The sequence below is a fragment of the Apus apus genome, chromosome 2, assembly GCF_020740795.1.
Source record: "Apus apus isolate bApuApu2 chromosome 2, bApuApu2.pri.cur, whole genome shotgun sequence".
Lineage (NCBI taxonomy): Eukaryota > Metazoa > Chordata > Aves > Apodiformes > Apodidae > Apus > Apus apus.
The window spans coordinates 52,318,195-52,342,893 of NC_067283.1; the positions used below are offsets into that span (position 1 = coordinate 52,318,195).

General features: G+C 38.5%; 1 protein-coding gene across 1 annotated transcript in view; it reads right to left on the reverse strand.

Moving 5' to 3' along the window:
- Positions 1-2,959: 2,959 nt before the first annotated feature.
- The window catches only part of VPS41 (VPS41 subunit of HOPS complex), a 99,372-nt gene continuing 77,632 nt past the window's right edge, over positions 2,960-24,699 (reverse strand). The window contains exons 17-29 of the mRNA XM_051610114.1: positions 21,010-21,102; positions 20,379-20,506; positions 19,050-19,194; positions 17,773-17,814; positions 17,612-17,662; positions 16,192-16,329; positions 13,660-13,714; positions 12,529-12,669; positions 10,941-11,077; positions 7,181-7,280; positions 6,382-6,426; positions 6,017-6,096; positions 2,960-4,371 (exon numbers count right to left, since the gene is read on the reverse strand). Coding sequence (XP_051466074.1) covers positions 4,291-4,371; positions 6,017-6,096; positions 6,382-6,426; positions 7,181-7,280; positions 10,941-11,077; positions 12,529-12,669; positions 13,660-13,714; positions 16,192-16,329; positions 17,612-17,662; positions 17,773-17,814; positions 19,050-19,194; positions 20,379-20,506; positions 21,010-21,102 — 1,236 coding nt within the window. The 3' untranslated portion in view covers positions 2,960-4,290. The remainder of the gene's footprint in view (positions 4,372-6,016; positions 6,097-6,381; positions 6,427-7,180; positions 7,281-10,940; positions 11,078-12,528; positions 12,670-13,659; positions 13,715-16,191; positions 16,330-17,611; positions 17,663-17,772; positions 17,815-19,049; positions 19,195-20,378; positions 20,507-21,009; positions 21,103-24,699) is intronic.

Here is a 24,699-nt window from a genome sequence, read left to right on the forward strand (position 1 = left end):
TTCACAGAGGCCTAACAGCTGTCTGGGTTTTTGTATTTTGGGTTTTTTTGCCTTTCTGTGCAGCACCAAGCACGTCCCCTGCCAGGGCTCCTTTGGGCCACTTTGGCCAGGTGCCTGCTGCTCCTGGTCCATGAAGGTGGCCCTTGTGCCCCACATCTGGGGGGAAGAAACTTTATTGGATTCTCAGGGTGGGTCCCCAAGGGTGGCCCCCAGGGGTTGCTTCTAGTTCTCTGTATCACTGAGCACAACCCCTTGTCAGGGCTCCTCTGGGACCTCTTAGCTCAGTTCTCCTGCTGCTCTTGTACCTCCAACATACTTAATTTCTGAGAATTTCTGTTTAAATTGTCTTGAAAGTAATTGATTTAGAGCTAGTGTTTAGCAAAGATCTGCTCAGGGGACAAGCTCTTCTAGGGAGGAAGAGACCCTGATGTTGCGTCTACCATTTGTACACATGGGTGAAAGTATGCTGCATGGATATGGAGTCAGAAGTGTCCAACACAACAGGACAGAGAGAAAACAGACTTCTCAGAGAGATTTTCCTCATTTAGGTAATGGTCCTTGTTCAGCATTAGATAAGAATTTTCCTGCAGGTATTTTTTCAAACTGTTGTCAAATGACACAGGCAGGGACCAGTCCAACCAACTTGCAGAGATGACACCGTGTTTTCCAAGGTGACTGAGATATGCAATACTTGAATGCTAAATCAGAACACTTCAGAAATGGGAAATCCAATGTGAGGTTTTCCTTTTAAGATGCTATTTGCAATTCCAGCTCCTTTGAATTGCAGTCAACTCAACAAGCAGAAAACCACTGTGGTACTGTGAACAAAAGCAGAGTAAAATGGTGCCTGGAATAACCAATACATCTAAGGTAGAAAGTGACGACATTTCCTAAGATGAAAACTTGATAAGCCAGCCTGTACAGTCTACACAGAATATTGACAGCCTCTACCCAGCTATCAGCCAAAATTTGGAAAAAGATGTTGCAGCATAGCTTCCTACTAAAAACGCATTACAAAACATGCCTTTACAGTAGTCCTTGAAAAATCTGCAGCCAAGTCCTTGGCAGCAACTCTCCTTGAAAACACTTACTTCAAATAGGAGTATGATGTGGATCTTAAAAACAACTCATTTTTTTTCGCTCTGGCTCTGAAACACAAGAACAGTTTCAGACACTAGACAACCCACTCCTGTTCCAACACACAATACCTGCTGTGTTCAAGGTTTCCCACTGGTGAGCAGCTGTCAGATGCAGCAACAGCCAAAGAACATACTTTGTATTATGGAATGACTCCTTGAAGTATTAACTGACCCACTGATCCACTGAATGCTGGGCAGCAGGCTCTTGTCCACACACCAAACAGCGGATTCAGTACATCACTGATACGGTAGAGGAGCTGCTCAAGCCCACTGAGACACAGCTACTAACTGGTAAACACATGAAACTCACCTGTAGCAGGAGATGGCAAAAGCCTCTCATGCACCTCTCAGACATTGTCTGAGCCACAAAAAGATCACCCAATACATTTCTTACAAGAACAACAAGCACCTCTTACTTGTCCCACAAATTACTAGCTAGAACTTTACTCTTGGCATGTCCCTTCCAGTCCCCACAGGTCTATTAGGAACAGATTCCCTTCTTCTTTTAAAGTCAACCTTCATCCTGATGCTACCTACCACTTTTAACTGAGCTCTCAGGAGGATTAAATAGCCCCATGCTCACCAAGCACCAAATCTTCAGTGTAGCCCAACACTGCCACCAAGCTTATCACACAGCATTGTAGGTCTCCAAGTATTCAAATGAAGACATATGAGAAGAATAATCCAAAGATTCGTTATAACCAAAGTACTTCCCTTGATAAATTTACCATATCTTAGTTAGAAGCAAAAGCACTTTGATAAATGGATTGACATCTTAAGCTCTGATGAAACTGAGTAGCTGCTATTCTGTACTTTTGTGAAGGGTTATGCAACTTTAGGCTACTTCTTAGGCAGAACTGTTCTCCAAAAGAAAAACTCTTGGGTAGCTGAATATTTTAGACTCCAACCTCAGACGTTTTCTATGATGTGAAGGCTTCTTAGGAAGAAAAGTGACTCAAAGTCAGGACTGTACTTTTTTTCCTGAATCTTAATGAGCAAACTTAGAATTCAGGAACACGAAAAGTCTTCCCTGAAGCCTGAATGAAAGCAGCTTTGGATTTGGAGAAGATTTTGATTAGATTTTCATACACTGACTTAACATTACTTGCATAATTTAAAGAATATGCCAGGGTATAAAGCAATATGATTGCTAGCGATGGCAGGCTAGCAAACTGAGCTGCTGAACGCTCAAACGCTTAAGGCAATTTAAGGCCAAGCCAAAGTAAACAATATAGCTGCTTTAAATTATCATATAACTCTGAGTTACAGAACATTTTGTGGCATAACTGTAGAGTAGTAATTTGACTTGTTCCTCCTGCAAGCTGACAGCTTATTGAACTGCACAGTGCACTCTTAAGGTACAACAGAAAAAAGCTACTTAAAGCTACTGAGGAAGAAGTTTTTAAGACAGTTTCTCAACTTGTCTACAGACATGCAATAGTTCAAGCATGGTAAAACAGCCCTTGAGATCATTGGAGCATTTAGTTTACAAGGAATCAAAGCAGCTTTCCTGTTCAGTGTAGTAAAGAAAGGATAAATGAATAATATACCTGAGAATGTGTACCAGTTGCTGAAAATGAACTGCTACAGAGCCAGGCAGTAATTCTTACGGGTGAAGCTTAACACAGACAGACTGTGCTCTGCACTGCAAAGCTCCTGTGCTTCTGTTATTTCATCTACTCCATGTCCATAAATAGTCTGCAACATTTTTTTCCCCCTTGTTTGCATTACCACAAAAGAATATGATTGCTATGCTTTTGAGAGAACTATCCTTTTAATGATAGTTTTGTCTCTGTAACCATGCAGAGTAAATCCTAGTGTTTCTGATACACTTCAAATTTTATTCCAGTATTACACAGATCTACACAGTGGACATCAAAAATCACTCTTCAGATTGCTAGACCAGCTCAGCCAGCTGCTGGGAGGTTATCAAAAGAGTAAAATGAATTTACATAAACTAGAAATCCAGGTTTCTACAATATACATTATTTTAAGATGTACCTACATGGGAGTAAGGTGCAGAAGAACTTAAGGGTGTTACATTTTCCAATTTTACAGTTACACTGCAAGATCACTATGCTGTTGTTTCAGAACGTATGATGTTAACGACTTGTTTAAACCTCACAATTTGATGGTAAAACAATGTATTTCTTTACTTTCAAACTCCAGTTATTAAAAAAGGGGAAAAATACCTTGGGAGTTCTGAAAAAAGACTTTTCTTAGGGAAAAGGTGCTTATGTTTAATTTAATAAAGAGATTATGTGACTGTGAAGACATTCTGAAAGATCACTTCCTTTGGATCAACAAAGCAGCACACTCTTGAAACTAAATACAAATGTTTTTCATTTACACCCAAACAAGCTTATTAACTAGAAACTCCTAGACATCTTATCTTTGAAAGGTCAGAAGTGGTTTCTTTCCCCTGTACTTGAACACAATCGTACACTTAAAAAACTAAGTGTAAAGACCTACTGCTGACATTTTAAAGTTAAGTTTCTGGCTGAGTTTAACATGAGAAAACCCACTCTAAACCACTGCATTGTGAAGATCAATTGAGAAAATAAGCAGTTCATAACAAACATACAACCAAGGTAAATTGTCAATGTGTGGGATTAACAGGTCATAAGTTTGTTGATTTAAGGTATGAGTTGGCATATAGACAGCTTCAAGCCCTGAAAGCAGCCAGACTCCTATGGCTCTCAAGTGAAGCAGTTTCCTCATGGACTAAAGTAGTTCGGTGAGCTGAATTCAGAGCAATTCATCTTTCTTTACAATATATAACCATAAGCCTGATATGGCTCCAAACCGTAAAGCACATTAGGAAGCAAAGATCTCCAAGCTGTTTGCTGTTTTGTTTTTTGTTTTTTTTTTTTCCCCTTCTCATTTTATTTCTCTGTTCTGTTCTAGAGTTAAGTAATGAGCTGAGCAAAGGAACATTGACACACGAATTGCTAAACAAAGACTTACTACAGGGAGATTTTCACACTTTCTTTTTCCTGAAAACGTTCAATAAGCTGGATAAATTATAGAAACCAGATTTACATCACAATCAGAATTATATACAGAAATAACAACTAACAGAAAATACAGCGGCTCTGCATGGTCCTAACAGAGTTGGTGTCCCAGGCTGGCAAGGAGAACGAGGGGATTGCTATTTCTTCATCTCCAGGATTGCGCTTCCTGGCCCTCGATGTTTGGCACTGCATATGTTGCAGAACTGGACAGAAGATGCCTAGCAATTGAAAAGAGAAACAGAACCTCTTAGAGAAATGTAACCAGCTCAGAATGTGGGAAGAAGAATGCAAAGCACTAATGCCTTTCTCAGCGTTACTGTTCACAGTCAGGCTGTTCCCTATGGACACATTCATGGATAGGCGTAGGAAGGTGATATGGAAGAACATCATAAAGCAGGTTTTACAGGAGTCAGAGGGCAGTATGCCTCATCACTCAACTCCAACTGCATTACCACCACCCTTCCTCCAGGAGAATTAGGTCAAATTTCCTCCAGAACAAAAGTGAAAAATACAAAGTCAAAAGTAATAGTAATAATGATAGCCTCACTATTATTATTCATAGGTGTAGAAGACAGTAAGTCACTTGGTTGGCTCCACTGACCACTGGATGTCTCAGTCACTGCTCTGTCTTTGGATAGTACTCCATAGCTTTCCAACAGCTGAGAATATGACCTGAATATTGTCCATTTGATATAAAATACGTTGATTGTTACCCCTGTGTTCAGCTCTGTGCTATGTTTTATGCATGGGTTACTTTCCTTTCAGTATACCATCTGTAACGAAGTATCAGTAATAAAACTGATGAACTAGGAACAAGAAATACTGTAGCTGTGGAGAAATTTGCTAACATATATCCAGACATCTGTGTATTCATACATATTATAGAACAGAGATAATGGAATATCCATTTTAAAATCCCATCAGATGATTACCTGTCCCAGAAAACTGAGAATGCCAGATAAATTTTAGATTATTTCTCAAACAATAAAATTAGTGGCAAATATTGTTTGAATAAATATTTAATAGTTGTAAGGCTTTCTTGTGCAAATGATCTAATTCTTTAGGATCGTCATGTTTAAGTATACATGCTGTACCATATGGCTACAAGCACTTTGCTTGGTTACTTGCAGATTAAGTGATTCACCAAAGTTATTTTTTCACTAGATGCTCATTTGCAGAGAGAGGTACAGAAAAGCTTAAATTCAGTTTTCTTTACAGTTCTGCTGGAACATTCCGATATGTTCCTTTTTAAGTTTAAAACTGGTTATATCTAGAAGTTATTTTTTTGATGTGTTTTAACTGAAAGGAAAAAAAAAAAAAAAAAAGGAAAAAAACCGACCAAAACATTTCCCCAATGAAGAAAATCATGTTCTGAGAATAAAGATGGTAATGAAGTTATTTAAATATTCACTCTGAAATAAGTAATTGTGTTTTTCTCTTCCAAGTCAGAAAAATTTCATGTTTCACCTGAGAAAAATACCTTGACTCTTGTCTTTAATTAAACATACTTAAAGAGAGAGCTGCAACAGTAAATAATTATTAAAAAAAAATAATCAAACATTGTATTCACTGTATGTGTCAAAGCTGCATTGCATATTCAGATTGCAGAAAGTGATAAATTACTTCTCAAACAGCAGCAATTTCTTTCTAAAATTGGATGAACTCTAGTTGCAGTGGCCCTAAACTCCCTTTCCTTCGTCACATACTGCTATGGAGTATGCTATGGAGTATCACCACAAATAACTACTGTAATAATATTCTAATTCCTGATAGACCCATGCCCTTCTCCACAGTTGACAAAAGGAAACAATTTGTCCTTTTATCTTTTGCAAAGGTGTCAGAGAGATTAAGCCTATTCCTTACTGTGTTAGATACGGGGAGGCACTCTTTGTGAAACATATGTCTGCAGTGGAACACCACCACGTTGAAGGACTTGGATGCATCTGGGAAAGAGAAAAGTGAATTTGTTACAACAAGGCAGATCCAGGAGCTACAGCAGTATGATGAGTAAGAAAAAAAAAAATCTAGGTTTTCTGCCACAAGAAAGTTCAAACTCTGCTCCAGTCCCATGTCAGAACTCACAATCAAGCCTTGCACAGGAGAATGATACTATACAGTGATTACCAAGGGAGACTACTACACATTCCTATGAATAAAAGCAAACTAGTTCCTCTAAAAATAACATTAAAAAATCCCCAAACTCTTTCTCTTCTAGGCAAGCATCCTACCTGAAGGAAGTATTGGAGACAAGCATGATTCGCAGATATTCTCCTCTGAAAGAGCAACAAAAACCACAGATTAACAGCTTTGTTAACAAACTCCACGTTTACTTTTTATAAGGTGGGCATGAACATACTGCTGTTACAGAAATCAAGCTTGGACTTACTTAAGATGCCTAATAGAGTCTATTAAAAATTGAAGAGCAATACTGAAGCAGCATTTCTGTTAACAGCATGAGAAATTATTAGATCTGATTGTGATGATGGCAGAATGGCAGGAGTGAGGCTGCTTAGGATCAGTGCTGTAGGGCCACAAGGCATACTGAAAACAGGAGCACAGGATGGGTGCCTGATACCTCTGCAGCATTTTGTAGCAGCAGCTCTGATCCTCTGTCCTTCTGGCAGCCTTTGCCTCTTGGTATTAACACTCAGCTGGTGCAAACTACGGCACTGCTCACATGCATCATTAGCACCTTGCAATATATTTTCAACTCTTTCTGAATGATCTTGTAGCTTTTGCTTTGATTTCAGATTGTTATTATCTGACTATCTGTGTTGGCTCTGAAGAGCATTTTTCACCTTTGTAGACAAACAATACATCACTAGCTGTGCAGAGCCTGATCAAGAGAAAAAGCTGCATGCTGGGTCTTTTATTTTTTGATCTATGAGTAGTTCCTTTGCAAAGGGGAAAGCAGTGAGTACCCTATTATGCTCTACAAATAAGGCAAAGCAGTCATGTGGCTTGGGTTTACAAACCCAGTGAAAGACTTCAAAACCTTGAAAGTCACCATGTTTGTTCTGTACCCACCATCTACTAGAACACCCTTCATCTGAGTTCGATGCATTTTCTTCAACAGAGAAAGAGAATCAGCAACAAGGATCTTTTTGCAGCCTTCCCGCAGCAAGATCTGTTGGTGCAAAGAACATAAAATGCAGTGGTTGTTGAGTAGATGAGCATATCAGCTACCTTGGCAAGTCTCCACTGGGTTTCTGCTGCCAGAGAGTGTAACGAGTGTTTAAGATGTTCAAGCTATTCTAAAGGAGAGAAAGAAGGAACCTCCTGTTATCACCATCTCTACTTAAATGAAAACCAACATTATATTAAAAAAACAACAACACCCAAACCCTAAGAAAAAACAACAAACAAACCCTTTACAAACATACTATTGTCATAAATTATGCTCTTCTTCCTATGAGCTTGTCTCAACAGCATACAATGGGGAGGGATTTTATAGCACCCTTCACAATTCCTCTTCTGACTATGCGACTGTATAATTAAAACCAGAAGTCATAAAAACATCTATTTAATAAAAAAAAAGTCCTTATTTACAAATGCCTAACATTATCTTTAACAGAAAACACTGTGATACGCAGTTAATTTGAAGGGTATACTCAAAGCACTGGGAATCAAATCAGGCCTTGATTCAGTTTAGCACTCAAGCCCAAGTTTCTCAAGGCAAATCCACCAAATGCTTCCGAACTCTTGCAACCACAATTAAAGGCACATTACTTCTAGTCTACAACCATAAGGCAGCTGTCCCTCTGTGCAAGCTGGCATCTGCCCTCTAGTGTCTCCAAGGTGTCTGAACAGCAGCTTATTCACATTCAGGAGCAAAACCCAACGATTTTTCCAGATGGTATTCCAAGCAGCATTCATTAGTTTACCTTCAGGGTTCATAACCTCTGCTATGAATGCATGGAGCCAAATGCTATGAATGGATGAATCCCTGTTACCCGTCAGAGTTACTGCAGGTTCAATAAAAGTTTAAACTTGTAAGTCAACATTTGAGCAAAATGGCTAATCTAGAAAAGCTAGAGGTAACACATCTAAATAAATTGCTTTTATATTGTAAACCCAGGGAAAACAAATCTTAGGATGACAAAATATTCTGAGGTCTTCTTCTAATGATTTTCATACCAAGATTGAGAAATTAGGTCTGTCTTTCTAAAATGAGGGAGGTATTTAAATCCCTTCCAATGACACAAGCATTTCTGAAATTTCACTCAGGTACAGAACAAAGCTGAAAATACACCTGATTTTATACATTTGGAAAGTGTATCAGGCTTCTAACTAACTCAGAAGTGCACAAATAAGATTTTCTATCAGCCTTCTCGATGATACAACACTTTAGAAACCTAGAGCGTGATAACACTTTGTATTTTAAGAAAGGCTTCCTCATTCATAAGTTAGGACCACGGGGTAATCAGATACCAGAGACTTAAACACGTGCAAACTATTTTGTATTTTTTCAATTTAATTTTTGAACTGAATATAAAAGGTAAATAAAAATTCAGGGGCACATTTGTGAAAGACCGTCTTTGTTAAGATCAAACCGTTGCTGATGAGTTTCAGATCAAAGAAGTTGTATAAAACCAACATCAGTAGCACAGAAAAAAAATAATAGTTTCGATTTATGTTTTGCCTAGGAATACTAGGAAATGCTGATTTTGCTATAATTTTCAAGTAAGAGCTTTACTGCCCTAATTGTGTTGGCTAAGGGATTTTTTAAAAATAATTGCATTGGTAAACTGCTAATGAGAACAGAGGTTCTGTATGAGTCTCAAAAAAAGCATCTTTGAGATGAATACACAAAGTCCTAGCCAATGAAATTTGGACTGATGTATGAGTTCAAAATGTTTGGTACATTAGGTGATGCAAATCAAGAAGTTTTTACCAAAATACAAAGAGTGGTACCAGGCCAGAATAGAGGGCGTGGACTTCTCACCATAGACCTACACAACATGAGGTGAAGGTGTAACCAGGCATCACACATAAACACCAAAGCTAGCTTTAAAACAGCTAATGATGAAGCCATTCAGAGTTGGGCAGAGCTGGGCTCAACAAGATGATGTTTGCTTGAAGTTCAGGCCATTTCTTACATTTCTATAAAGGAAAATAGTGTTGTCATCCCCTCCTTTCATTTTTACTATATTGTTTTGCTATTGTACAAACAAGCAAAGTGCAATTTACATTAAGCTTCCCAAATTTCTATTATTCCTGTGAGGTCTCAATTTTAGCCCTAGAGCTATCCAAGTCTACTTCAAAATGAATTAATTTGAAATAATGAAGTATTTCAATGCTAGCAGCAAATAATTTTAGATATCACTCTGAAGGTTAAAGACATCCTTTTCACCCCAAAGCAATTTTGTTAAAAGGTACTTGAAGAAAAAATTATTCTTCCCTCCCCAGACCATGTCATCAGCATTGTTTGAAGCCACACAATATAATTTGCATATGTGTAAAACTGCAGACACACCAAAACTTACATTTTTAATTCAACACAATGCAGGAACAGGAGCATCAGCAGTGCAAGCAGCAGGGTACTCACAGCAGCAAGATTAACATGCAACTGTTTAAATGTAGCATGCTAGTTAGGTAGTATAATTTTGGAAGGATATTGGCCTGTCATTAAGTCAATTAAAAACTGAAGTAATGTTACACCATGCATGATATGCAGACATGTATCTGTTTATCTGGGGTAGCTCTTTGCCCATAAACAAATACCAGGAGAAGAAGACATGTAAAATGCTTCTTTGAAACAGTGAAAGTTATAACCTGAAACTCGTATGATAATAAAATAATGGAAAAGCCTTGAAAAGGCTTAAACCCTGCCTTTTTAAAAGCCCATCCGACATCATTGAAGGATCTAACAGATACAGGCTTTATTTTGCCTGCTAAGAGACCAAACATGACCTTATCAAGACCATCAAGTCCATTTACTTACTGATGTCCAAACAATAATAGCAGACAGGAAACGAAGTGTTTATAAGGTTCAGAAAATTGGAGTTTCAGCTACTAACTAGGCCATGTTTTCTTGGACTCTGCATAGTCACATCAGAGACACTCAAACTGCTCTGTATCCTTATGTCCCTCAGAAGAAATGTGCAATGCAGCATCACAGAGAGCTCAAGTTTGGGCCTCCTTCGTAGCAGGGAGATTTAATGGGCGCAATGCAACTCCCTCTGTTGTTACTTTCAGGAACATTGAAGGGTATGCTTGTTGAAACTTCTTATAAACACACATCAGAAACCAGTCCTGTATGGAAGTGCACATACCTCTAGAATTATACTGGGGTATGAACTCCCATAATACAACGAGAGGTCCTCAACACATTCTACACAACAGACATGGATTTTATTTTAAAAGTTCATCTTCCTTTATTTAGGATGACACTTAACATATGGCTCTAATACCTGGTCAGTGTATCAGTGAGGTCACGTTATGTTCTGTCTCTTCACATACGAAACAGAACAAAAAGTACTGGTCATGAGACTTTCTGACATTGGACAGTCAGGCAGTATAAAATTAGTCTGAATCACCCAAGACCCTTTCAGTTCTTCTTATCCATCAGGTGTATGGCAGCATGGGAGAGAATTAGAAGTGCTAGGAGCCACCAAGAAAAGAGACTTCTCATCTTGACAAATTTCTACTCTGCCATATTTATTTTTGTACCAACCGACAGAGTCAATGACAGTTGTGTGAAGAAAATGAACAAGAGAAAACCAGTAGCAAAGTGGTTTCGCTGTCTCTCTGAAAATGAGTATCACAGGAAGAATGCAACATTTACCTGCAAGTTGTAGTCCTGAAGAATTTTCACTAGTGAGTCTCTCAAATTAGGAATCTCCATGCCTTCCTTAATGCGGTGGATCAAAAGAATGGGATCTACATGGGTTCCAATATTGTTCAACAAACCAGTAATAAAAGCTGTGAAATCCAAGAGAAAAAGAAATTAAGAAAAAAAATCCAGCCAAATACCTGATTAAAGGATGCTTTGGTGACAAGCTACAGGCTTTGGCTGATTCTATGACAGTTCTGTACCACGAATTAACACTAAGCCTCTTCTATATGTTTCTAAGCCTTCATATGTTTCTTGCAGCTGTATTTACTCAAATACAGACCTTAGGGTAAGTGGGGAAGTTACAGTTTGGCAGCTCACAGAACTTCTTGGGTTTGCAGAAAAGGGGTTACCAAGTATCCAGCACAATGTCACAAGAAAAAAAGGCATTTCAATTCGATAAAAAGGGCACTCCAAGAAAACAAAGCCAAAGAACTAACTACATTGTGTGACTATTCCATCTCCACTTCCTGAGGTTAAAAAAAATAATAATTTCAAGCAATTAATCTAACTCAAACATGCTTCTGAAAATTGCTAAGAGTGACACAAAATAAATGTTTTGCTCTTTGAATTGCACCTGGCTAAACAAAACACTAGATCTGAGGAATATTGCTGGATTTGCTCTGCATGTGGGCAGATGGAACTTATTCAATATGCTTTGAGTCCCTTTTGCTTTAAAGATGTCACTGACTGTAGTATCACTTTTAGTGATGAACTACATGGGTAACCTGAGAATGCCATTCCTCTAAAGGAGTAACAGATTTTGGTTGCTGCTTCCTGTCAGAATTAGCAGCCGAGAGATGAAAAGATATGCATTCTGACACTAATTCTACAAGACATTAAATGTTTTGGAAAAGAGATCCCAATAGAGACTTTAAAGCCCAGATTTAAAGCCCCAGATGAGGCTGAAAAACTAAGGGAGTAGATAGTTAAAATACTTCTCTATTTTCTCAGCTGTACAAACTTCTTTGAATCTTCCTCCTGAACAAAACTGATGTTGTTTATGAGCTTTAAACTTGAGGAACTATTCATATAATGGATGAAATGCAAAATGCACTTATTATTACAGATCTTACCTTTGTAGCACAGAAACAAAACAAATTAGTTATTCTGCTAAAGGGCAGAAAGGTCTAGGTTCTTAATTTTCAGAATTTCAAAGGGAAGCAGCTGCAATAAACACACTACACAACATCCTCATCAAGCTTGCAAACTGTGTTTTGAGACTGTCTAAAAATAGAGCCTCATTCTGCCAAATTAAAAGCACTATTCTCCCCTTAATTTGTCATTAAGGACACAACTACGCTGGGCTTAGTCAGATCTAAACCCCCAAGTACTCATTTTATAGCATGCCCACATGCTGCCTTATTGGCAATTTTTATGTGCAGTAAGACAACTATGTTGTGCTGCACAAATGAGAACACCTCCCTGGCCACCCATAAACACTTTCTCTCATGTGCACGTGGCTAATTCAATCCTTCAGTTGCAATAGCATTCCACAAAAAAAATACACATGCAAGGCTCCTGAGAAACTGTCTCTTACGTGGTTTGTCTATAGAATATAAAATGAGGTCTTCCCAAAGTTCTCCATCATCTTGCTCCTTGGCAAATTCAATAGCCTTATCTACATCGTGCAATTCTTCCATTATCATCTTCAAGGCACTGCGACTGTTACCCATTCTGCCTAGAAGGAAAAAATAAGTAAAGATATTAGAAATTCTAAATGCTTATCAATTCTCAGGGCTCTAAGAAGCTCTTTCAATATTAATTTTCTAGGGTTGAAGTTGTCTCAGACTAATTCAACCAAGACTAAGTCTAATGTAATCTAACCTGATGTAGGAATGCAAATCCCAGAGCAATCAGTATAACCTGAAGAAGTCCTTGGAGCACTTTCCTGGACTACAGCCTGGGGCCTTTCTTAAGCATGTGCTGGGTTACAGTAGGGGTTCCGAACTGCAGCAACATCTAATGGAAGGAGGAATGTGTGTCTATGTATGTATGTAAACTATGACATGGTATACCTCCTTTAAGAGCAGAATGGATGCTCTTAATTTGAGGTAATTACAACACAGTTTACACCCAGGGAAAGTTTGAGGAAGAAATAATAGAAACGTTGAACTATTTTTTTAAGTAAACCCAAAAGTAAATCCTACTCTGCTCTCAACTCGTCCACAAAACTTTCTTCTTACTAAAACAAATTCCTTGGCCTATTTTCATTAATTTACAATTGATTTTGTTACAAAAAAAAAAACAAAACAGAGGCAACAGAAGCAAAACTTCCACCTCAGCAAAAGACAATGATGCTCCTGAGGTGTATTCAGAATAAAACACTTGTTTTATTTCTTCCCTCTCTTCAAAAGGACAATAGCACTCTTATCCTGGAGACTGTTTCAAGAATACATCCCTGCCCCAATCTGTTCACCAACACCTCCAAAACCACAGAAAAACGCCGTATCAGAAACACAACAACAAAATATATGGAGTTAAGACATAAGAATTCTCCAGTGCTTTGTTTTCTTTTCTAAATCATGTTATTTGGTCCAACTAACTGTATACCAACTTTGTCTCTGGGAAAGACTGTTAAATTTTATTAGAAAATACATCACATTTTCACAGCATAAACTTTGGCAAGATTAAAAGCATGTTGTAATTTATTACACTGAGTGTTACTTACTCAGTAGATAGACTGTCTCTTCTACAAAGTTCCTCTGTTGGCAGATCTCAAGAGCCTTGAATTTAAGGGAAGAGAGGAGGGAAAGAGAATACAGGAATCACGTAACATGATATTTTATTGATCACAAATGCTGCAAGAGGCTTAAAGATACTTTTCCATGAAGTTGTATTACTCATTTTGACAGGAATACAGCTCATTGGCAATGTCTTTCTTCTGCTTCCAAAAACTGGTTAATCCAAAAGCATTAAAGTTAACTCTGTCAAGACCTGCTCCCAGTGGGTGGACTTAAGAAATCTGTAGTGATGGAGATCTACTTGACATTAATTCTTAATACAAGCCTGTAGATCTTCTCAGGGTAACCAGAATGGTTTTGGAAGGCATAATGTGCCCTCCAAATTTTGTACTAGTAACCTCCAAGAAGAAATACAAAAACTAACCCAACCTGAGTATGGAAGAATAAGGACAAAGCACTTCTTGTAAATTTGTTTTAAAAACTCAAGGGCTAAATACCTCAAGCAGTTACTGAGTCTGTGTGTAGTTGACAAACACTAAGCACAACTATTGAAATCACTAAACTTTTAAGCAACAAGTATTAGTAACAGAAAATTGGTGGGGCTGGTATTCTGATTCCAATCTGGAAACCAAACTCAAGATTCATGGCATTCCTGAGAAGGCAATAAAGACTTCCATACTTGGAAATCAAAGCTATAAATGCGTAAGATACAGCTACAACTAAATATGTACGTAGGAATTAACTTTTTGTTCCATTCTCAAATATTTCAGATGGGTTGCTATGAAGATCAGAGATACTGGCAACGAATTTCAGGGTAGGGATAAGTGAATTACCAACCAGGTACTTCAGGGGAATGAAGATATCAATAATGCTGACTTAAAAACACAGGTAGTAACCTTTTTTCTCTCCACTTAGAAGTTAAGCTGCAAAGTACAAACTATTCAGTACTTCTGGATGCTGCACTGTTCTTGACTGTCATGCTCCCTCTAGAGGAAAACAGTCAACATTTATACTTCTATTTCAGTTCTCTTTATAAAACATTTGCTACATTGCACTTGAATAAAAGTGGCTTACGTTTAAGAAATGAGAATTCTTACTTAAGAATTACTTAAGAAATGAGCTTCTTACTTAAACATATTAACATTTTAATGTAAGGTGAGAATGTTACTTTTTCTAACATCCTTTTCTTTTACTTTGGTGACTATTGCACCACACCTTCCAAAGGTTCACAGGTCTCTGAAATATTCTTGCTCACAGCCCATAACTTCAGCAAAGCAGTGCCAGCAATGTGCTTGCATTATTTACACACAGCACTTTTCTGCACCATCCATCACTGAAGATAGGCAGCTGGATCTGCAGGAACTAAAACTAGACTCAGCCAAAAGAAAAAGTGCAGGTAAGCTTTTATACATAAAACCATGATCATGCAAATAATATATAAGGCAAAATTTAACAGAGACTCAGAAAGTTAAAACCAAATAAGTCATTACTATAGGCAAAAGTCTCTGGCTGGAAAACTCTTGGGCCCATTGCCTAAAGAGATCACTGAGACAACCTCGATTTGTGCAACAGTTTCAACAAAGGCCAAGCCTTCAATCCTACAAGTATTTTCCAGTGTTTCCTGCTGTTGCACAGTAGACAAAAGCATGTAAAACAAGAGAGGTGCCAGGAACAGTACTAGTTCCCTTTAGATTGTCAACCACATAAAATGCAATATTCAGTATTACAATTTAAACTACTCCACTGGTGTCATCATTATAGCTGCACACAGAAAGGCATCCTTTCACAAAGTCCTCTGCTTGTCCATTAACTGCAACAAATACAAATAGTAAAGTGCTGACCTAACTAAAGAGAAAAACTTAAGTTTCCCTTTGATTCACTTTAATTTAAGCAGGGGGGGAAAAAAAAAATCAAAACCCAAGACTGTCCTTAACTTTCTTTCTTTTAATTTGACAAGTAAGAGCATGGAACCATAATGTTAAAAAGATAAAAGAAGGTGGAAACATGGTAAAACCACAAGTCTACTAGCAGAAGTACAAAGATTAAATACTTCCAGCTCTGCTAGCTCACTGTCTGTTACATTATGCATATTATTTGAAAGCAACTTAGGACTGTAGAATACAAAGGTAGAAAAACTCCAGTTACAGCTACACATTTTTCAAGATCTAACACTGACAAGGCCTAGATTTGGGAAACGGCTTGTACGTTTCCTGCATTAGGAACCCACTGTCCTGTCAGGCCAAGCACTAATGTGTAGATTTGCTGCAGGTAGGCATCAAGTGCGAATTCACAACGTCTCCATTAGAAGTCCCCATGGACTCCTGCTCTGCGAGCTGAGAGAGGAAGGTCTTAGCTGTCAGCCAGCTCTGCAAACCAAACTTCTGCAGGTAGTGGTCACATATGAAAAGGATCTCTCCTTTTGGCAGCAGAGGGCAGTACTAGACACGGTTAGAAACTCATAACACTACAAGCTACAGACAGGAAAATCGAGGACCTGCAGTTAGATTTTGGGGGCTTACCTTCTCTAGTGGACAGTGTGTGCTGTCTCTGAGAAATGGTAGTAGATTTGGACGATCGTATTCTGCATAAAGGCTGATCTGTTTCTCATGATATCGTTGACCTTTATGGTGGTCTCTCTTGAAAAGCTTGTGCAAGTACTAGGAATCAAAGTGAGAATCATAACCCAAAAAACTTAGGCAGTATTACTTGTTCTCTGTTAAAAAATCCCCACTCTCTAATTTCCTCAGGAATGTCCTAACAAATACTAAAAGGCACAGCAATTAAATTCTGATTAAAAAGAATAGTTTTACATTTTTCTTAAGTACTCTCATCACAGCAACCTAAACCAGCTCTATAAAACAGGTTTTCAAGGAATAGTTAAGAAACTGTCAGTGAAACTACTGGATTTTGAATTTTGCAGAAAACTTTGGACAAATATATCAAATAAAGCATTTTGGTTATCTAGATATATTTGATCACTAGAGATAATTACAGATCGACTTTTTACCAAATGAAGCTTTTTAAGCAAAGTACCTCAAACCACAGACAGCTGGGCAAAGCTCCTTCTCTCTAGATGAGCACAGAAAAGCCTTGAGAATAATACAGAGTCACTTTCATTCAAAGGCAAGCAGGCCTCACACTTTCTAACTGATGCATCCCTTCCATAATCTGACAGTCACTCACTCAGTCAGTTGTCTTTGCAAAGCTCTTGGGGCTGTGGGCTGCACACTCCATAGAGCTGCTTCCTATCATCAGATCTCTAACATATAAACCTGCTCTCCATCTGAGCAATGCCCTGAGCCCCATCTGTACACAGCTGCAAGTTAAACTTCCCTCCCTAACACAGCCCAAGCCCACAGTTACACGTTACACGTTCCCCACTGACAGCACGTTCAAACTGAAGAGGTGCTTTTGGAATAGCAATTTTGAGCCGCAGCCTTACAGTGATACTGTAATTCTGCAAAAACAAGAACGATCCTGCAGCGTATGGAAGTTACAGCTCTAGAAAGACAAGGAGTTCACTGTCTCTACGGAGCAGCAAAACATGTTTGAGAGTTACACCTGCCATCCAACTCCATTTTTGTGTGGGGAAAGAGGAGGGATACAAGCAAGAAGTAATTGACCAGAGAAGTTAAGTGTCTCCAATGCCGTAAGGAATACCTTGTAGTATGTTAACAAGTAAGTAGCATGTTATCAAGTTCTCACAGGTACACATTTTAAAATTCTTGTATTATTGTAAAAAAGCTATGGCTACGTTAAAAAATTAATTACCAAAAGTAGCCACTTTGATGATTTATGACACTTCAGTGTCATGTGAACTTTGACGGGAGTATCTGTAAAATATCTGACCAGCAAAGAGTTCGTTCAGCTCAACTTGAAAACTACAGAAATATTGAATATTGAAAATATTGAAAAATACAGAAATATAGAAATATTTACCACGTGCTGCAGCTCAGGCCTGTTTTCTAATTCTTCAACAACTCTGTCAATCTAAAAGAAAACAAATAGAACCCAACCGATCAGCCAACCTGTAATGAACATCACACTTCCAGGGCTGAAAGAAGGGTGGGACTGCTGTGCCACAAACTTGTTATACTCACAGAAATTTTATCTTCGTTATCCAGAAGCATGTCTACTGCTTTCTAAAGAAAAGATAGAGAACTAAATTAAGAAACAGGTACACAGGTTTTCTCACACTCTATATAGTATTCTGCTTGTTCACTGATAGGTACCAGATGGATACTGCAGACCTGCTCTTTTCAGCAACAGTAATTCAGAGAGCAGTTTGCATAACATCAGCATTCCCTAACTGCACAGCATGACAGGAGAGCACATTACGTATTCTTTTAGGATACCTCTCCTAAGTTTCCACACTAATAGCAATCAATACTGTGCACTTATAGCAGATGAAGTATGCCCATCAAATCAGGGGTCATGGAAGGCCACCGCTAAATGATGTAGAAATACTATTTGTCCCACTGCAAAAGGCAACTGCAGGGTGATGGCTGTGTAGGAAACATATGACTCAACTTGCCACACAACTGGATTCCTCCAAACTATTTGCACACCAATACTGTAACATAAGATGAGATCATGTAAGCAGAGTGGCCAACAGGATTCTTGTTCTGATTCCTCTTCAAGCACAAACTTTGCTTCAAATAAAAAAAACTACAAAAATAAAAGATTCTTTATATAATTTAGTCTAATAAAAAAAAATATATTTTTTTCTCATGTAGTTCAGAATGGCCAACCAAAATTAGCATCTTTGGTACAGATGGCTCTAAATTTTAGCTCCAGTGCTTAGAAAACTGCTGCACTGAAAAAACAGATCTACTTGATTTCCCTGCAAGGCTCATATAGATTATTTCCCCAAGGATCACACCAAAACTCATTTTCTGAGGATTTGGCCAGCCAGGAAGAAAGAAAATTAAATTCAACACAAAATGCACACTTCTTGATTTTTGGAATTTAAGTTAATAACCTTACAAACTTTCAGAAGCAGACCAGTTGACTGCAGAGAAAGTGGCAACTACATATGCTTCACAGTAAATTCACTGCTTCCCTTTTTCTGCTTATTAATAGCATTATCTGATTAGAAATGCAAAAAGAATAACATGGTGGAAGTTTATGCAAGGAGAACAACAATGATCTTGGATCGGAGACTCTTCTCACTGAGTGATACTCAAATGGAAATGCCAAGGAAAAAAAATTAACTTTGGGTCAAATATTTTACAGTCTACGCAAAATTCTCATCTCAGAATGTATCCAGACACAGCAAATGCACTCTCTCTTCAACACTACCTTTACCTCATTTATTTTTAATCTGTTAAGATATCTCTAGTGGAAAGTGAATATTAAATCATTACGATCATCATACCTCTGAATCAAAATCCATGAGTAGAACAATTTTGTCTCTGATAGAACTGAAAAGATTGTGCTTGTGGATCAACTGGAAGACATCTTTGTGCCTCAGTGTTAGGTAAATTTCGAGGGCTCTGCCATAGCGCTGGTCATAAGTGTACCTGATAAAAAACAATAATACACGATCTTAGGTATCTGAGCATAGGAAAATCACCTATGAAGAAAAATATAAATATATCCTAGGATGCAAAGCCTCCTCCTGAAAAAAAGGTTGCAGCAAGGTGGATATTGATCTCTTCCCCTGAGTAACCAGCAACAGAACAAGAGGAAATGGCCCCAAGTTGTGCCAGGGGAGATTTAGATTTGATATTAGAAAAAAATTCCTTCACTGAAAGGGTTGTCAGGCATTGGAACAGCCTAGCCAGGGAAGTGGTCGAGCCACCATCCCTAGATATATTTAAAAGACAGGCAGATGTGCTTAATGACATGGTTTAGTGGTGGACTTGGCAGTGTGCTAGGTGAATGATTGGACCTGATGATCTTACAGGTCTTCTCCAACCAAAACTCTACTTGCTTTGATGAATATATGACTAGCTGCTGTGATTCACTTTTGCTGAGAGAAAATAACACTGGGCAATGTTAATTTCATTCCTGTTTATATCAGTCATCGCATTTGTCTTCTGACCTGTGGTTCTCTACATTTTCTGCCACAGAAAATGCTAGCTCTTCCATTTTTGGTAACTAATTGGAACCCATGTCAGAACTTAAAACCATTGCTCTCTTAAGACTCTGGAACAGACTGTAACACAGCAATAGTAGTAGCACTGCTTTCTAAAAAGCAGCAGCATGAAAAGAACTTAACATGGGGATCAGGCTGAGAAAACCTAAGAGCTTTATCCCTGTAAGAAGTAGCCTAGAACCAGATCAGTTTTAGCACATTTTGCAGTCACATATTTCCAGCCATGCAGTAAACCCAAATATACTTCTGAAATTGAAGGGAAAAAAAGCCATTTTGTTTTCCTGTGAGTAATTCTGAAATGCACACTTCACAAAAGAGGCTCCTTGTGATTGCACAAAGAGGAATGCTAGCTATTTTATTGTAAAGAGGAGCAGCAAATCCAATCTTAGATGAAACTCTTTGCTTTTATACTTGGCATACACTTTATAAGGAAGGAAAAAGAATTGTTAAGCTGTGCAATTAGCAGTGTGGAAAGCAGAGAAAGCCAATACTTTGTAGACTGCAGAAAGGGGATATTTTTGTTAAGAGAGTTAGACAAATATCTATAAACTACAGTATACTATTTCAAGCTTGCTTTTTATAATAGGAGTTGAAAATTGTACCCACAATTCTGCAAGCGTTCGTAGCAAAGTCCTGTTCTGTGGATCTTTCTTCAGGTGATCTACTACAGCTTGAACTATGATTGTGTTGTTGTAGAGATCTCCAGGCCACTCTTTTATCAGGGTTGCAAACCCCTAAAAGTATAAGAGATTGTAAAAGAAATAGAAAGAACTGCCTAAGGAGCATTTCAAAACATCAAAGCTTCAGCTAAGCCTCTGAGATGATACCTGCTGTGCTGCACCTCTAAGCCACTTTTACGTGCCCACAGATGTGCACAGTGCAGAACACAGATTTTCCTTCTTAGGGCAATGTTATTAAGATTCATGAAGCTGGGTTGCTTTCAGGTGCTGGATGCTTTGAGCAGCACCTCAATCCCCTGTACTACATTAAACAAACGACACATACTAGTATTTATAATAAACAAACAATCTTGCAGTATTTGTGTGCTCTGAATAACATTCTACTTATTCTCTTAAAAACTAAAGCCAAATTAATCTTTTTAATCTTGTCATTATCTTTGAATTGTGCACTGATAATCTCTTTGAATACATCAGAGAATTTGCTATCAGAGTTCCACATTGCTGAGGGTGTTTTGCTGGCAATAGCTATTACACTTGGACATGTCAGGTTGCAGTACCTCGTAGTCACTCTCCAAGAACTCATGCAGGACCATTTCATAGATCAAAGGTTTCAAAACTGGATCTCGTCTGGGCAGGTAACGACTAATTGCCTATAGGGGCATAGAGAACAAAGTGTTAGAAGGGGAATTACATGTAACACCGTAGCACGCTGATGATAGAAAAAAGAATAATGAAACAAAAAAACCCCAAACCCAAAACCCCAAAGCTACTTGCAAAATACAGCTCTTGATAAACACTGGAAGCACTTTATATTCATATTTGTAAACAGTATCCTAAATTTATTTGCTTTAGGATTATATAGATTGAAGCTGTATTACTTCTCTGATAGAATTTTCCTTAGGAAAATAGTGGCAAGATCAGAGTTATAATTTGAATTATCAGTCATTACACTTAAAGGCATCTGAATAATTACTTCTAGTCACTTAGAAAATAAAACCCACAAGAAGAGGGGAGTTTTCCAAATTAATTTTTCCAGTCTTGGTCTTCTATCTTGTATAAAGGTATAAGCATTCATTAGCTGAAAAACATGTACTTTTGTTTTTTGACTTACTGTGAGGTCACTACATTTTATGAAGAGTTCTGTTTTGCCAGCTATTTTACATATGCAAATGAAAATTAATTTGAGAACTCATCTCTCCATGGAAAAGGTGAAGGCATGTGATCTGTTGCCCTGTAGGAGGTGTTAAAGAACTTCATTCTGGCAGGCAGGAGACAAGAACCGGCCAGAATGAATCACCTCATACCCTGAAATTTCAGCGCAGCATCTTACTAGCACTATTATATTCCATGCAACCAGAGGCCAAGGTTATTTCACTGCCTGCCAAAACAAACCCTGCTGCTACCAGCTGTGTTGGGACATTGGGGGTTGTAGCTGAAGGTCCAACGCTGATGAAATTCCTCCAAACACTCAGAGGTGTTGCCTGCCGCCCACTGTCACATGGTACAGTAGCAATTTTGTTACAGAAGTTGCTTGAACAAAACAGGAGAAATAAGATCTCACTAAATACTTTTTGGTAGCTTTACAGATAGCAATGACTATTCACAACAGATTCTCCTGGATTTAAATAAAAACAATTGCCTAAGTTACATATTTCATGCCAGTCTTCCATCCATAGCTGAAAAAGGAGACAAAAATAAAAGACCAAGTAAAAAAAGCACTGTTAATGACTTTTAATTTTTGCAAAGTTCATTGCTCACAGGAGACCTCTTCTCTTCCCACATTGTTTGAGCTTGGCCAGTCTTTGAAATATAGCATGCTGCCAACATCAGCTCCCACCGTCTGTCACAGTATTTAATAGCTAACTCAGGGCACGGTCTTGCCAGCTGCCCTGGGGAATCATATTCCTGACCCCCACATAAAAAAGCCTCTTCTGACCATAAAGCAAGCTGGACATCAGCTGGAGAATTGAAGGCAGAGGACATTCTCCAATAGTTGTTTTAAAACCTACTTGCTACCTTCCTGCCACCTCCTAAGGCTTTGCTGCCACTCTTGGCTGGGGTTTGGCCACACAGTGAGCTGCGGAGCGGTGCAGCTGCCTCGCTGTGTGGGGGTCAGGCTGCTTCAGGAAGGAAATCTTTCCTGCCCCAAGCCCCACTGCTTTGAAGGAAAAGCTCGACCACCTCCTGCAGTTTGGCCCCTGTGCTCAGCAAAAACTAGGAAGCATCCAAGTTATTTTTAAGCCTAGGCACAAAGGTAAACTCAGACCTGTGCTGAAGGTTACGAAAACTCTTCGCATTGTATTGTTAAGCTGCAGAATCAGGATGCCTTTGTGTCAGTTCATGAACCACGTGGTGGAAGCCACTTTGAATAAAAAAGGAATACTACACACAGAAATGTTTTCTTCATTTCTTCTTAAGACCTGCCTTCAGACTTTTGATCAATAGGTATAAGGACAGGGTATACACAAGAAAGCCCATACAGAAGTTAACATGAAAAAACATCTCACCAATAAGCCCAAGGCACAATTATTTATTCCTCAGAGAATACCTATGAGATAAAAGAGACCATCTGGATAACGCTGCTCTATTCTATGTCCACCACGGTTATGCAAAGTTTTTCATGTGTCCTCAAGCCAGTATTTTGGTCATTATAGCACTGCTGCTGCTAGCTGATCATCCTGCACCCCTGCAAAAAGTCACTGCTGTCATAGCAGACTCAGCAGAATGGAGCATATTTCTCATGCCACAACTACCAGCACTTAGGGAGTTTGGCATCTTCCTCTGAATCCACCTTCCTCAGCTGCTTCAGCTGAGACATTGGACTTAACATTGAAGTGACTCGAGCACAAGCACACTAACCCCATCAAGCCACGCAAGGTTCTAAAATCTTGAAATTCCCATAACATGGTTTGCTAGTGGACATTCACTGAAGACGTAAGAGACATCAAGACACCAAAACGCAGTCTCTGATGGCCAAACAGGACCTTTAGTACAAAACACTCAAAAACCTAAATCCCACAAGCAAACAAACAAGACATTTGCCCCACAGGCTTTGACATTGGGGTATCACTAATCAGTCCTTCCTCAGGAAGTAAAGTTTAAACCTTTAGTTTCACTATCATCTTAGTTACTGGCAAATCACGTTATATTGGAAACATGAGATTTAAGGCAATCACTTCTATGCAGTGCAAATACTTTAAGAAAATTCCATTTTGAAATCCACTTTGTCTGCAAATCTCAAAAAGAGTATCCTCACTGGAGCTTAAAGCCATTAAAGTCCAGTGGCACTACCATGTTTAATACCCACTGGTTGAGTAAAATTCCAAATATCACACAGGTGACAGTGACACCAAGCATTTCAAGAACAGCTTCATTTAGATCTGGCTTAACTGAATATCCTTTATGATATTCAAGTATCTTTAGGAACTTGGGACAAGTTATATGTGGCTGAAATAATAAAGTACGAAAGGCATCTTCTAGAACTGCAGCTTGGAGCAGAGTAATGTAATGGATTCCACCTATGTTCTTCTAAGTCCACTTGCAAGGGACTGAAAATAACCAACTGTTTAGAAAGGCAGTAATTCAGCAGAGATGTTTTTGCAGCAAACCTGCAAAAATTTTTGTATTTTACAGTCTGTTGGATGACATAAGTGGAGAAAAGAAAAACATCCACTCCAGACACTCACATCTTAAAAACAAAATAAACCCAAAAGGACTAAGGAACACTATTGAAATTTCACCTGTACCTACACTCAGGTCCTTTACTGGATTGAAATAGAGACAGAATCATGAGTTTTCAGCTTTCAAGGTGACAAAGAGCGCATGGAAACACTGAGAACTCGTACAAAAGGCAAGACTGTTCTTGCACTGGCATGGCTCTAAACCAAAAGCCAGACATTTCTGAAAACTGTAATACTGAAACACTCTTGCTCTTTGAACAGATTTAAACAGCTCAAAACCAGCAGAGGACTGCATGCTGTGAGATCTTAATAATATGTCCTTTTTGGCTCATTGAGTTTGAATGGGAAGACATAAAATTCAGAACTAAAAGTACATGCATTACCAAAGGGAGTATGCATAATGTTTTCTACTGGCTTGGCAGTGACAGCACAATAGCCTTATGTCCCAGGTATTTTATTAACTGAGAATCTCACAATAAATGTGTACCGTTATGGTAGCTGGCTTGTGACCAGGGAAAACACAAGACAGGGCAGATTGCTCCTCTCCCTTGCTTCCATTTCTAGCAC